The following is a 13,866-nucleotide window of genomic DNA, read 5'->3' as shown; positions in this document are numbered from 1 at the left end:
TATACTAGTCCTATCGGACAGTTAATTGTTATAAAAAACTAAAGCTCCTTCAATTAGCTAGTGTATATATTACTAGCTGGAAATAAGTTTTATAGAAAACTAATCCATCCACAATTTGATCTGTTTTTTCCAAGCAATCATGGCAACCGAATAGAACACGATTGTTGGTGGTTTTAAAATAACATCCCAAAGTGCGTTTCGATGTCTTTTTCGAATTTTATTTTATGTTTGTAACCTCAGAACTTCGTCATTTATGAGCACAATTTTGTTAGAAAATAGCTGTTACGAGCCCACTTTGTTGCGCAAAAGAGGGGGAATTTTTTTCGGATGATTCACAATCGATTGCTCATAGCTGTGTATATGTGCAGCATTGTCACGTGATTGACGCAAGAAGTAACGATATTATTTATATACTAGCGACCCGTCCCGTCTTCGCACGGATGGACATTTCATTTTTTATATTTTTTTTTGTTGCCTTTTTCCGACATGTTAAACAATTGCCGTTCTATTTCAACTTATTTACTCAAAAGCTGAATAAGTTATATTCTTAAGCCATCCTTATGAATTCCTCTGTATATTTGTGAAAACCGTATTAAAATCCGTTCAGTAGTTTTGAACATACAGACAGCCAGCCGCGGCAGGGGGACTTTGTTTCATAACATGTTACATAAATTACATAATATACCTCCAGGATATACTTCCAGGATGTTTCCATTACATCGTCGTGGATACATCAAAGATCCAGCTTTGATGTATCCACGAGACGGAACTCCAATATAATAGAATAAAAAGAAATACTTCAGAAAAGACGAAGTGATTACGGTTTTTTTTTTTAAAATAATTTACGTGTATCATAAAAAGTTTTTTTTTTTATCTATGATATACGATTTAATTTATTTGGTTAAATAAGCGCATTAACTATTCGTCGTTTTGTAGATTTCTTTTACATTTCTTTATAAATAAAATTTTAACAAAAAGAACAACCGACTTCAAACAGAACAATATTTTTAAACAAATAAAAATGCACTAAAAAGTAATAAAAATAATTGCATATTACCATATTTTTATAGTCCTCTTAGGTAAAATGAAATGAAAAATATAAGACTACTTAAAAGTCGATTTACGACTATATAACGTAGTTATAGTTATTATTATATTTGGAGCCGGTGTCAGCCACGGGCACACGCCCCAACAATCAAAAGAAAGAAGCGATACGAGCCCCTTGATTGACCCAGAATATTAAATACAAAAATACAGACAAATTGATAACCTCCTCCTTTTTGAAGTCGGTTGAAAAGTTCATTCACTATTTTTGTAGATTTTCTTTTATATTTCTTTAAAATCGTGGAGAAGAGCTGAATTTCTGGCATCTTCTTCTCTGTGGTATCTACTTTATTAACCGTGGTTGCTTTGCATTTAATTGAACACTGTAACAGAACCCAAAAATACTTTATAAACCTTTGTAATTTTTTACTTGGTGGTAAGGCTTTGTGCAAGCCCGCCTGGGTTGGTACCACGCACTCATCAGATGTTCTACCGCTAAACAACAGTACGCAATATTGTTGTGTTTCGGTTTAAAGAGTGAGTGAGCCAGTTTAACTACAGGCACAAGGGACATAGCACCTTAGTTCCCAAGGTTGGTGGCGCATTGACGATGTAAGGAATAGTTAACATTTCTTACAGTGTTATTGTCTATGGGTGATGGTAACTACATACCATCATGTGGCCCATATGCTACTCCATATAAAAAAACCTACTTAAATATAATTTTGATTTAGATTTTTACTATGTAAGCTATACGGTGTAAACGAATGCTTTGATGAAACGAATCTTAATCCAAGCTTGCGAGTTTAATCTCGATTAATACCATTGAAGTGACGATGTACAACTCACATTGATAGATATTTTCCATCGCTTAGAGGCGATACTGTATACTCAATTAAGTAAAGTAATAGCCTGTAAATTCCCACGGCTGGGATAAGACCTCCTCTTCCATTAAGGAGAGGTTTTGGAACATATTCCACTATGCTATTCCAATGCGGGTTGGTGGAATGCATATGTGGCAGAAATTAAACACATGCAGGTTTCCTCACGATGTATACTCAATTAATATCAATATAATTTAACACCATACTTAAGGACTATAGTCAAAATCCGTTAAATGTAAAATTTTCTCATTTTAGGAAGGCAGACGAACGAGTTATCTAATTGTTGATTTCGCCTTATATATAGACTAGTCTTAGAAGAAATATAAACAGTTTCTTACGCGGTCAACACGTCTATATCTAAGACTTTATGTCTCTGTAATTGTACCTCTAATTACAATTCCTCCCTTAGCTTTTAAACTGGAAAAGACCACTACTAATAAAAGGTATTATCTTTTATATAAACATAAACATCAATTGTGAAATATTTCGATTAAAAAATCTTACGTTTATTCGAATACTGGAGTGGTTTGAGCGATTTTAATTTTGCTCTTACTAAACCAGCAGTGGTTAGTAAATTAAATAGGAATAATTATTTATATTAGGTAGTAAGCTGTTACCATCGACTATAGATATTGATACTGTGATTATATCAAACAATCATTCTCTTTATCATCAATGTAGTAAAGTGACGTGCTACGGCTAGGTATCGTGTTGTTATAATTAGAAAAAAAATGTTTCGATTCGAGATATAAAAATTGATATTGGGTATTCATTATGTTCAAATTTCGAACACAAATCAAACACCAAGATACTGAAGTCATTTTTATTTTGACGTGAACTAACTAACACTATAAGCGCGAAAGTATTACACTAAGATAGAGATATTACAAGATTAAAGTATGATACTCAAACGATCGTCATAAAAATTAGCATAAACATCAAAGTAAGACAGGAAGTGTGCTAAAGGAGAAGGTTAAGAACTTATTAAGGCTCTATTCGCGCATTAGAGGCGTGCATATAAAGACACATTTGTTTTATCCTCGTCGAATAGAAAATCAACTCTTTTCAATCAGAAAGCTTCTCGGGAGTGTAGGGGCTACCAATATTCAAGTCCCAAGTTGCTAATAGAAATTGACCCAAAGGTGTTTTGTAATTAGGACCTAGTTTCTGAACTGCGAGCTGAGATGGCCCAGTGGTTAGAACGTGTGCATCTTAATCGATGATTTCGGGTTCAAAACAGGCAAGCACCAATATATATATTATGTGCGATATTTATGTTTATAATTCATGTCGTGCTCGGCGGTGAAGGAAAACATTGTGAGGAAACCTGCATGTGTCTAATTTCATCGAAATTCTGCCACATATGCATTCCACCAACCCGCATTGGAAATGCGTGGAATATGTTCCAAACCCTCTCCTTAATGGAAGTGGAGGCCTTAGCCTAGCAGTGGATAATTTACAGGCTGTTACTTTACTTATTTTACTACTTTTCAGAACTGAACCTCTCAACTCAAACTCAAATTCCTTTATTCAAAATAGAAGCGTTACACTTACTTATCAATAGTCAAATTAAACAACGGTTTACAATCGCATTAGAAAACCAACAAAAGAAAAATTCGATTATAAGTCTTGCCATTTGATTATCGTTGCTCATAGATTTGTTATAAATTGAGAGAATGACGTTGTTTACAATTTTTTGAGGTCCTTATATTAATTATAATAATATCTCTGTGAATTTCCCGATGTAATGATAGGGAAATTCGCAGGCCATTTATTTTATAATTAAGGAAAAACATACTACAAGAATATAATAATTTAATTAAGGCCATAAACACATATTGTGTATTATTGGGAATAATATTTTTACATGATGGTAGGGCTTTGTACTAGCCCGTCTGGGTAGGTACTACCCACTCATCACTTATTCTTCCGCCAAATAACAGTACTCAGTATTGTTGTGTTCCGGTTTGAAGGGTGAGTGAGCCAGTGTAACTACAGGCACAAGGGACATAGCCTCTTAGTTCCCAAGGTTGGTGGCACATGATAATGTAAAGAATAGTTAACATTTCTTACAGCGTCATTGTCTATGGGTGATGGTGACCACTTACTATCAGGTGGCCCATATGCTCGTCCACCAACCTATACAATAAAAAAAAATTTATACATAATGCCTTATTAAAAAGCCATTAAAAGTGAAATAAGTATATTCATAACAAATCGAAAAGTTCGTATAATTCGTACTTCACGTGTTTTGCACTGACGGTTATAGAAATTTCATATCAGGATGTCGAATGCCAATAATATCTTACCCAACAACCTCTATGGAAAGGACTTTTTTTAAATTATATTTAGTATGACAAGGTTGTCACCATCGCCATAGAACAAACGTGCAAACGGAAAATTCACTTAGATCTGCTATAATTTGAGAGACTGACAATATCTAATCGTTATTTTTGAAATTTTCTTCTGTTCTTTATATTAAAACCTTTTTGGAAAAGTTTTATTTTCATCGTTTAAATTTAGAATACCAAGCTTGTATAGTCACTCTCAATAGTTTGAGCTCAATAAATTTCCTGGAATAGGTTTAAAATTAATTCACAAGACTCGCACTCACTAGGAGGTTGAAAACATCGTAAAATGGATTGTTAAAAAAATAAATGCTATGATAAAATTTTATCAAGTTCATAAATACCACACTAGCTTTGATAATGTTACATTGTAACATTTGAAACTGCGTCTAAGTGCTGCAATTTATTTAATTGATATAAATTATAAAACAGGTAATTTCGAATTTTAATTTAATACGTCTTTACATTTGTAACTTTATACCAGATAAAGACCCTCCCCTCACGCCCGCCCCCTGCTTCACACGGGCATAAAGATTATAGTACACTTCTAGGTGGAAGAATAAATATAAAAATAAAAATTGATTTTTCTGATTTGACAGTTGAAATTTTCTTATATCAATCTATTTATTGATAAAAACTATATTAAAATCTGTCGCGAAGTTAAAAAGATCTAATCGCATAGGGAAGTGACTTTGTTACATGCTATTTGGATTGTAGAGATATATAATTCTTTTTATTTTCTTTTTTGTCTGTTTGTTACCAAATTGCTTCAAAATGGCTGAACCGATTTTGATGAATGTTTTAGTGTATATTTTATTAGAGTACCTTAATGGTCTAAATTGGAATTGAATAATTTAAGTGTTTTATCGTTGTATTTTTAAAATAAGAATGTGAATAAATGGGTATTGATTATGTTCAAATTTCGATCACAAATTGATAGCTTGGTACTGAAGTCGTTGGTATTTTGACGTGAATCCTAACTGATACTATGAACGTTCATTGAAAGTTAAGATCTTTGAAGTATTACACTACACCGGTCATCATTAAAATTAGCATAAACATTAAGACATAGGATAACATATGTCATAGAGTATCTTACACCTAGAAACTATCCGGTACTTCCACCTTATATGGATGTAATCTCAGACGAAGGTGCATACATTTTTATATAGTGATGTCACGAAGATCAAAGTAAAAAATGAAAATTTTCTATATTCATCACAATGTCACACAATTTACAAAACTTTTATATCATATACCCATAACATATAAAATGAAATTATATCGGTATATATACAAGCATTTAATCAACAATTATTATAGATGATAAAAAAGAGTGGAGTTAATATTTGTTGACTTCCAAGCAGGATATAGTAACTTAAATAATTGTATTTAACTAACATGACTTTGTATTTTTTTAATGTTAAAAAAGAGTAAGTACTGAGTTTCTTGCTGGTTCTTCTCGGAAGAATCTACTTTCCGGACCGGTAGTAGCTTCACTTTATTGTAAAATGACGATTCAAAAGTGCTTGTAAAAGCCTACTTGAATAAAGTTTATTTTGATTTGATTTGATTTGAATCATTAGTATCGCATTAGGATGCAAAAATGTATTATCAATCGGTATACATGTCCTGAAGTTCATTGACTTAGGACGTTCTGAAACTACATAATTATACTAATATCACGCTAAAAATCTATTAGATATATAGTAGATAAAGGTAGACACAGATATGTCTTTCAAATAATATCTGGATTTATTTATCTTTAAGCAAAACGAAGTAACTTAAAACTAAATTTATTTTCGAAGCCAATAAATTTGATTTTAATAGTTATGAAGTTTTTGTTCTTGTTTTAAAAACGATATTATAATCTAGCTATAATTCTAAGACTATAAATATATTTTAACTGAGACGTATTAAACGTTTGATAGTTTATTTATTCCTCTCTGAGATACTATAAAAATATAAGATACATCCAACGCCAGTCTAGTTATTATCGTATAATAGTATTCATATCGTCAAAAAAAAAAAACCTCCATAGCGTTTAAAATAATACAACCTCTTTAGAAGATTAAAATATTTAAAAATGGTATAATGGATTTAAATATAATCTGTGTCATTTAAGTAGTGGATTAGTAAATACGATCTTTGTCAAATTTAATTAATTCCGGCTATGAATTTATTTTGAAAATAGAACACAAAAATTAAATTGTAGTTTTAACGTGTTCTTTATTTAAAATAATATCGTTTTTATATTTAACAATAGATTCGTTTGTAAAATAATATATCTTAATTAATAATATAAGCGAATTGTCCCCTTCGTTTAGAAAGCTAACTGACCATTGTCACTGGTTATTTTAAACCTGACGCTCGGATGCTGCGCGTGCGCCGGACATTTTATTTTTACTACGATTAATTAAATAGCACTTTGAGACCGATCGAAAACGCGATAATTATGCGTGCTTAAACATAATAAATAAAACCGTATTTTATCTATAAATAATAAGGCAATATCGAGTTGAAAAGAAATGTTAAGATTTATAATATTACGATGTTCAGTAATATAGGTATCTCTTCATCTGTTTTAGTGCGTCACGTTTTTTGTGGATGATATAAATTTGAATATAGACTTCTAGTTCCTTGTCCGAAATAGGACAGGCAAGAAGAAAATCTATCGCGGAGAAAAAAATAAACGTACAAATATAACTTCATGGATAATTTATAACGTAACAATAAATTATAAAAATAGTTTATTCAAGCGTCATTCGGAATTCATTCATGAAACTATCAAATAAATTCAGTATGAAGTGACGTACAAAAAAAAAGTGATCATAAAAAACAGATGCTACGAAACGCAATCCGCTAAAAGCTGTGATATTACGCGCGAACCCCGCCTAAGATTGGTCGATGTGCAGTTTAGTTTGTTTGTTACAGTGCACCCGCTCACTGCACACGCATGATCGCGCCCGTGCAGTCGCGGCGCACGCGTCACCCGACACGTCGGTAGATGTGACCGCACCCTTACATTCCGTTACCGACTACCGAAATGCTTAATACAATAATATCACTATGCGAAATAAATCGAAACGTTCCTATAATCGTCCACTTGCTAGGTGCATAATTCGACTAAAACGTTCATGATTTCGGTTTCAATTCAAATCCAATTTTTCAAATACGAATTGAATTTCAAATAATTCTTTATATAAGCGTTCTTGTTTTTACACGTTGGACTATTTCCCGTTGTATTTTCAAGGAGGTGGTTTTGTGTACGGGATTTGTTTTTTTTTTAAAGATTCTTGTGCATCTTTTTCGATATGAGGTAAGATACTTTTTTTTTTATTTAATGTTCTTATTTTGAATTTTGTGACAGTTTCGTTTTGTTTCAAATTTTGTAATTCATTTTATTTATAAAGAGTTTTTTTTTTAATTCTTAAACTAAGTTTAACCTATTAAAATTATATGTAATTTTGTGAGTGAATTATAAAAAAAGGTTTTATATTTATTTTTTTAAAATAGAAGTTGTTCGCGGTTTAATTTAATTAAAAATCCGTCTACATTTAAATATCGAATTTTGTGAAAATACTTGCGCTATTCTTTGTATGAAAAAGTTTTAACGAATATATATTCGATTTTTAAACATATAATATTCGATGTTCAGGCAAGCGTTATTATTATTATACTTTTCGCGCCATAACGAACAAAAGATCGAGTCTCGAACTATAAATCAAGAATAATTATTTTTAGTCAAGTCTATACTAAATATAACTAGTGCAAATCCGATAAATTACATTTGCAGTCGTTTTGTTACAAAACCTATATATAATAGCCCTTATTTTATAATAGCTTCGAATAAAACTATATTAACGGTGTCGATTTAAAAATTAGCTACTTTTAATTAAAAAAATATAATTTATGAACCCTTCTTAATTTTCCCTTATAGCGTTCACATACATATAAAAAATATTTTAGGGATGTCCTTGAAATGGCTAAGCCGGACTAAAAAAACCGACAGCGACAATATTTAAAAGTTTGTTTTTATTGGCATGTAATTAATAATTAATAAAATAATTTAAAATTCTATTTTTAAATATTAATCATACTGTAATTGTCGCAACGTATGTTTCGTTAGTTTTTCGGATTAACAAAATAATTATTCATCCCATTAATATGAAACTTTCACATCATGATAGTAATAAATAAGTATACCAAGCTCTTAACATTAATGTTTTTTTTAATTTTTATATGTTGTTTTATAATTAATAACTAGTTTTTCAAATATTTTGGTAATCCTTGGAAACGACAAAGTATGTTTATGTGGTCTCTTACCTTCTTGAATTATTTGTTATTATGCTACTTAAAAAAAGGAGTGTTCTTAATTCGACACGTATATATTTTTTAATGTTTGTTCGCCAATTACTTCGTCATTTATGAACTGATTTTGATGATTTTTTTTAGTTAGAAAGAAGATACTCCAGGAATACTATATATAATACTGTAGGGTTTTCTTGGCTGACACCGGCTCCAAATATAACTATAACTACGTTATACGATCGTAAATGGACTTTTAAGTATTCTAATATTTTTCATTTCATTTTACTTAGGAGGACACTAAAAATATGTTGAATACGCAATTATTTAATTACTTTTTAGTGCATATTTATTTGTTTTAAAATAGTGTTTTTTTTTTTGAAGTTGGTACTTAAAAAAAATATTTATTTGTAATATAATGTTCATAAGTATAATTTAATTCACATTAATTCTACGGCGCATAATATTAGAAGGTAGTCAGGATAAGAAATATATTGTAGGCATGCACACATATGTATAATTATATACTTTAACTATCATTTATTTTTATGCAACTAGTTTGTATATATAATTAATTAGTTTTATATTTTATGTATTAAAGTAATATAATTCACATGATTTCAATTTCGATTAATCTAAAAATTGTAACTGATCAGTTTGACCAAAGCTGTCTCCGCCAATAGCAGGATCTGGTGTAGAGCTTGGTAACTCCCCCTACTTTTATTCCTCTTAATTTATTTTATTATCCCTATACACCTACTACATTTATTTACTCTATTATTCTTAGCTATACGTTATTTAAATGCAACAAGAATGTATTCAAATTTATGCCTCGTCTGTTTCATTTAGTCCTGAAATCAGATCTGATCGAGCCAGTGATATGTCATTGAATGTTTCTGTCAAAAAAAAAAAAACCAAACAACAGCCTCAAATTCGTAAGTTCCAAATTTAAATTCAAATGGCTCGCAAAGCACGAAAAGTCGTTCCTGTGTCAGAACTTTCTTTGGCCAAGTCGATATACCATAGGATGACGAGAGTTGGGGAACAGTGTATGCATTTAATATGTCATGAATTATTGGGTAGTCTTCGTTCCAACTGGCTTTCGTGATCGAAATCCGTCAAGATGACATCTTCATCATATATTTAATCAAAATAAAAATATACTTTATTCAACTAGATTTTAACAAGTACAGTCAGAGTAAGGAAACCATTCCTTTATCAAGTCGTAAGCTCTTAGTACCTTTTGATACTAAAGCACTAAACTGACAACTGCATATAAAATTATAATTACATAGTATGATAACTTGGTTCAAAATATTGTAACATTTTTGGACTACGTCTAGTTTTAAATCAACATGAAACTTTTAATGGTGGAATTAGTCATTAAAAATTCTACTGTATTGTCAAAATATGTCTGTTAGTGTCATATTTTCTCGATCATACTGAACACACGAAAATAGATCTTAATGATGATGATGATCTTAGTGACGAACCTTTTCTTACCCCGACTGTACATTTAAATGGTCATTTGAGTTTGAACATAGATTCTACTGAGAAGAACTGGCAAGAAACTCAGTTGTAACTCTATTCTAATATTTGAAATAAAAAATTATGTTAATCAAATACAATTAAATTTATATAATATACTCTATTCGAAAGTAATCCTTAATTAAAATTGTGATAATGAGTGTATAAAGCATAACAGTCTCTCTCAATATTAATATTTAATTAAAGAACATTTATTCAATATGTTATTTTGAAATAAATAATTAAATATAATATATCCATATCACACTTTATTATTCGAATTAATTTGGCGCAAATGTTTTCGACTATTATTTGTTTGACAACAATATATATCTATATACGTAATAAAATTGGAGTGTCTGTTTGTAATATTAAAAAAGGGCTTTTTTCCTCAATGCATATACACGTTACATATACCAAAATAACATTATTTAAAATTTTTGTCTCTCTGTCTGTCTGTTTGTTCTGGCTAATCTCTAGAACGGTTGGACAGATAACAGATATAATAAGGAGTAACTTGGGCTACAATATTTTTTTTTTTTTGTTAAATTCAAACGCTTACAAGGTCGCTAGCACAGTTAGTAGGCAATACAAACGCACTCCTTTTAAAAAGCAAAGAATCTAATGGGGCTCTAGCAGCTGTTCTATTTTCCCTCTCATTAGGATTTGGTTGCGATGCGGATATTACTTGGGGCACTGTAAGCTTTTATTCCTGTTGTATTTAATATTCTTAAGTCTTATGCATTGTTATAACCCCACCGCTAATTATCCCTGTCTTAATCATAACAAGCAACCGTTGCGAAACGCCTTCTGGCGATCCTTTCCTGTGAACATTTTTTAAGAGATCTTCTAGGCATCACCTATTATGGACTTGCCTACGATCAGATGAAGCGATACCATGCGCTCTAGGTTAAGGAAGGCACAAGTCCAAAAATCGGACTCATAAGCTTATAATAATAGCAATTTAAAATTACGTCAATCGTTTTCATTATAAATACTTGTATTATCTTATGTTATTATTTAAAAAAAAAAAACAATACAAAAATAATTTAAAAATTTAGACGATAAATTAAGTAAAGTAACAATCTGTAAATTTCCCACTGCTGGGCTAAGGCCTCCTCTTCCATTAAGAGACATATTCCACGAAGCTGTTCTAATTCGGGTTGGTGGAATCCACATGTGACAGAATTTCGAAGAAATTAGACACATGCACGTTTCCTCGTGATGTTTTCCTTCACCGCCATTGCGTAGGATATAATTCAATTCTTTGTCATGACAATTATGAACGAGTGCATATACTTAAACACTCAGATTGGAGTCCAAGTTTCCGGATTAGATCAAAAATTTCCCATCCACTCGAAATATGGGCTCAGATTTAACCAGCTTTCTATGGACTGTTCATATTTATCAATACAATAGCCATCTTCATTGTTCGATAAAGAAGTTCCCTTAAAAATACCATAAGTTAATTCAACAATGAATTCAATATCGATTACTGGATAAGTACCTATCAACTTAACCCCTTCGTAACAGAATCGCGAAGCCCCTCGTCTACATAATTACAACTTCATTAGTATATGACATAGCGTAATGCTACGGCGTCACATAAAATGTTACATTGTTCAAATAAATATGGTTTCAAATAAATATATTGCAAATTATTGCTTTGTCAATTAACAATTAAGTGAATCTACCACCGGTTCGGAAAGTAGATTCTACCATGCCATACATACCATTATATCATGCAAGAAACTCAGTAGTTACTCTTTTCAACATTTAAAAAATAGTCAAAGTCATGTTAGTTAATACAATTATTTAAATTAATATATCCTGCGTGGAAGTCAACAGGTATTAATTCCACGATCTTTTATCATCTGCAAAATCTTGTATCGAATAATACGCTTTTTTTACCAATGTATTTTTTATAAACGATTTGAATTTACGTAACGGCAAAGTTAAAAATGTCTGCGGAATTTTATTTATGTTTGTAACATGGTGCGATTTCTATGAAATAGTTGGCAATTTATATGCAACTATATAATATGCACATCATTTTATTATTTTTGATAATACCAGACATTTGTCATCAACCCGTAAGCTAACAATTGAGTCCTTTCGACATTGGATAGCTGCTATACAGATAGAAAATACACAATGATTTATCTTTTTTATTCTTTTAAGGACAAAAAAGAAAGGTCTAATTTAAACAGCTTAAGCCCGCTATCTTTGCTAGTATTATAAATCAAGAAAATCGATAAAATATTAGACGTTATCTATGGACGATTCCGCGATGATTGGTTATATCAATATATTTAATAGCTTTCACGTTATTAACTCATAAACAAATATATACACATTATACACAGACGTCCAACGCAATATTTTTCTTTATATCGTGTTTACGTTAAATAAATTAAACACGGTAATTTTATACGAAGGGTGCGGAAACAACGTTTTGTTTCGACATTAGGGTACAACCAACCCTAAAATACATAAATGTGTAATCTGTAGACTACACGAAATTTAATGTTTTATGTGACAGTGATTTTCGTGTTCGTTGCTTTTGTTAGGTTGTCTATACTGATTACTAATTAAATAGTGTTGTGTTTACTATGAACAATTTTTATCGACATTTTTTTGAAAAAAAGTTAGAGGTTTAGTGATTTGGAATACTCAGCTAGAATGAAATTTATACCAATAATATAAAGTTAAAAGTATTCCCAATTCATTGCGCACATGTGTGACACATTGCTTGCATTCCTAGCTAAATAAATATAATAAATATATATAAAAAAATAAGCTAATAATGTGTATTATTGACAACACGTTCAAGCTCGATAGGTATTATGGTGATACCTAATAGTATTTTGTCACTGCTGGGAAACGTATGCTCCTCTCCCGCTGAGGAGAATGCTGGTTGATAGAAGTTGATGTGCACATTCGTTGTAATTAGACACATGGTTCCCAATGTTTCTCCTTACTATCGAGCTCGAAATGATTGATGAACACAAATAAGGCACATGAAAATTCAGTTTTGCCTGAGTTTGAACCGGTAATCAACGGTGAAGATGTGCGCGCTCTAAGCACTTGGCCATCTCGGCTCTCATCTGATATAATGTTATTTATTATGCACTAGTTTCTATCCATAACTTTACCTACTTGTGAGGACGAGTACCGAGAAAACTTGTATGAAAAATGTAATGATTATCATGTTGTCAAGAAATGAAACTGTATTAAACAAATAAATTAATTATAACAGTAATAACTGGCGACTGGCCTCTGCATCGTATTACTTCCGTACAATGCTGATACTATAGAATGTCTTACAACGTTTACAGTTTTTCAGTCATGAGATAAATGAAAAACTATGTCCCTGCGTTTAAAATTTGTAATATATTAGAAAATATTCATTTAAATTGTATAATGTAAAGGAACATATTGGATCTATATTGAATGCATGATAAGGATAAAATCTGTATTGTTTAAAATCGCTCCGAAAATAAGCCATAATTTCTCGTAAGTACAGGTTAAAAATGGTTATTGAATAAAATTTCTATTAAAAAAATCGAATCACATTGCGTAATTTTATATATTCAAGCATGGATAGGGACAAATAGCCATAAGCAACTGTTTTATATCTGTGTAATGATATTAGTTAGATGGGTGGCAGGATATTGTAGTCTAATATGAAAATCGTTTGCCTGGTATATACGTATTTTCTCTTACAAGTATCCAAATTGTAACGCTCAAGAAAG

At 30.9% G+C, this 13,866-nt stretch overlaps 1 protein-coding gene across 1 annotated transcript in view; it reads left to right on the top strand.

Moving 5' to 3' along the window:
* The first annotated feature begins 7,192 nt into the window (after positions 1–7,192).
* The window catches only part of LOC124537094 (protein NDNF-like), a 48,823-nt gene continuing 42,149 nt past the window's right edge, over positions 7,193–13,866 (top strand). Inside the window, exon 1 of the mRNA XM_047113811.1 lies at positions 7,193–7,595. Within this exon, the coding sequence (XP_046969767.1) occupies positions 7,591–7,595 (5 nt within the window). The 5' untranslated portion in view covers positions 7,193–7,590. The remainder of the gene's footprint in view (positions 7,596–13,866) is intronic.

Source organism: Vanessa cardui, chromosome 17, assembly GCF_905220365.1.
Source record: "Vanessa cardui chromosome 17, ilVanCard2.1, whole genome shotgun sequence".
In the NCBI taxonomy this organism is placed as follows: domain Eukaryota; kingdom Metazoa; phylum Arthropoda; class Insecta; order Lepidoptera; family Nymphalidae; genus Vanessa; species Vanessa cardui.
Note: the sequence above shows the minus strand (reverse complement) of the source record. Positions and strands in the feature narration are given on the sequence as shown.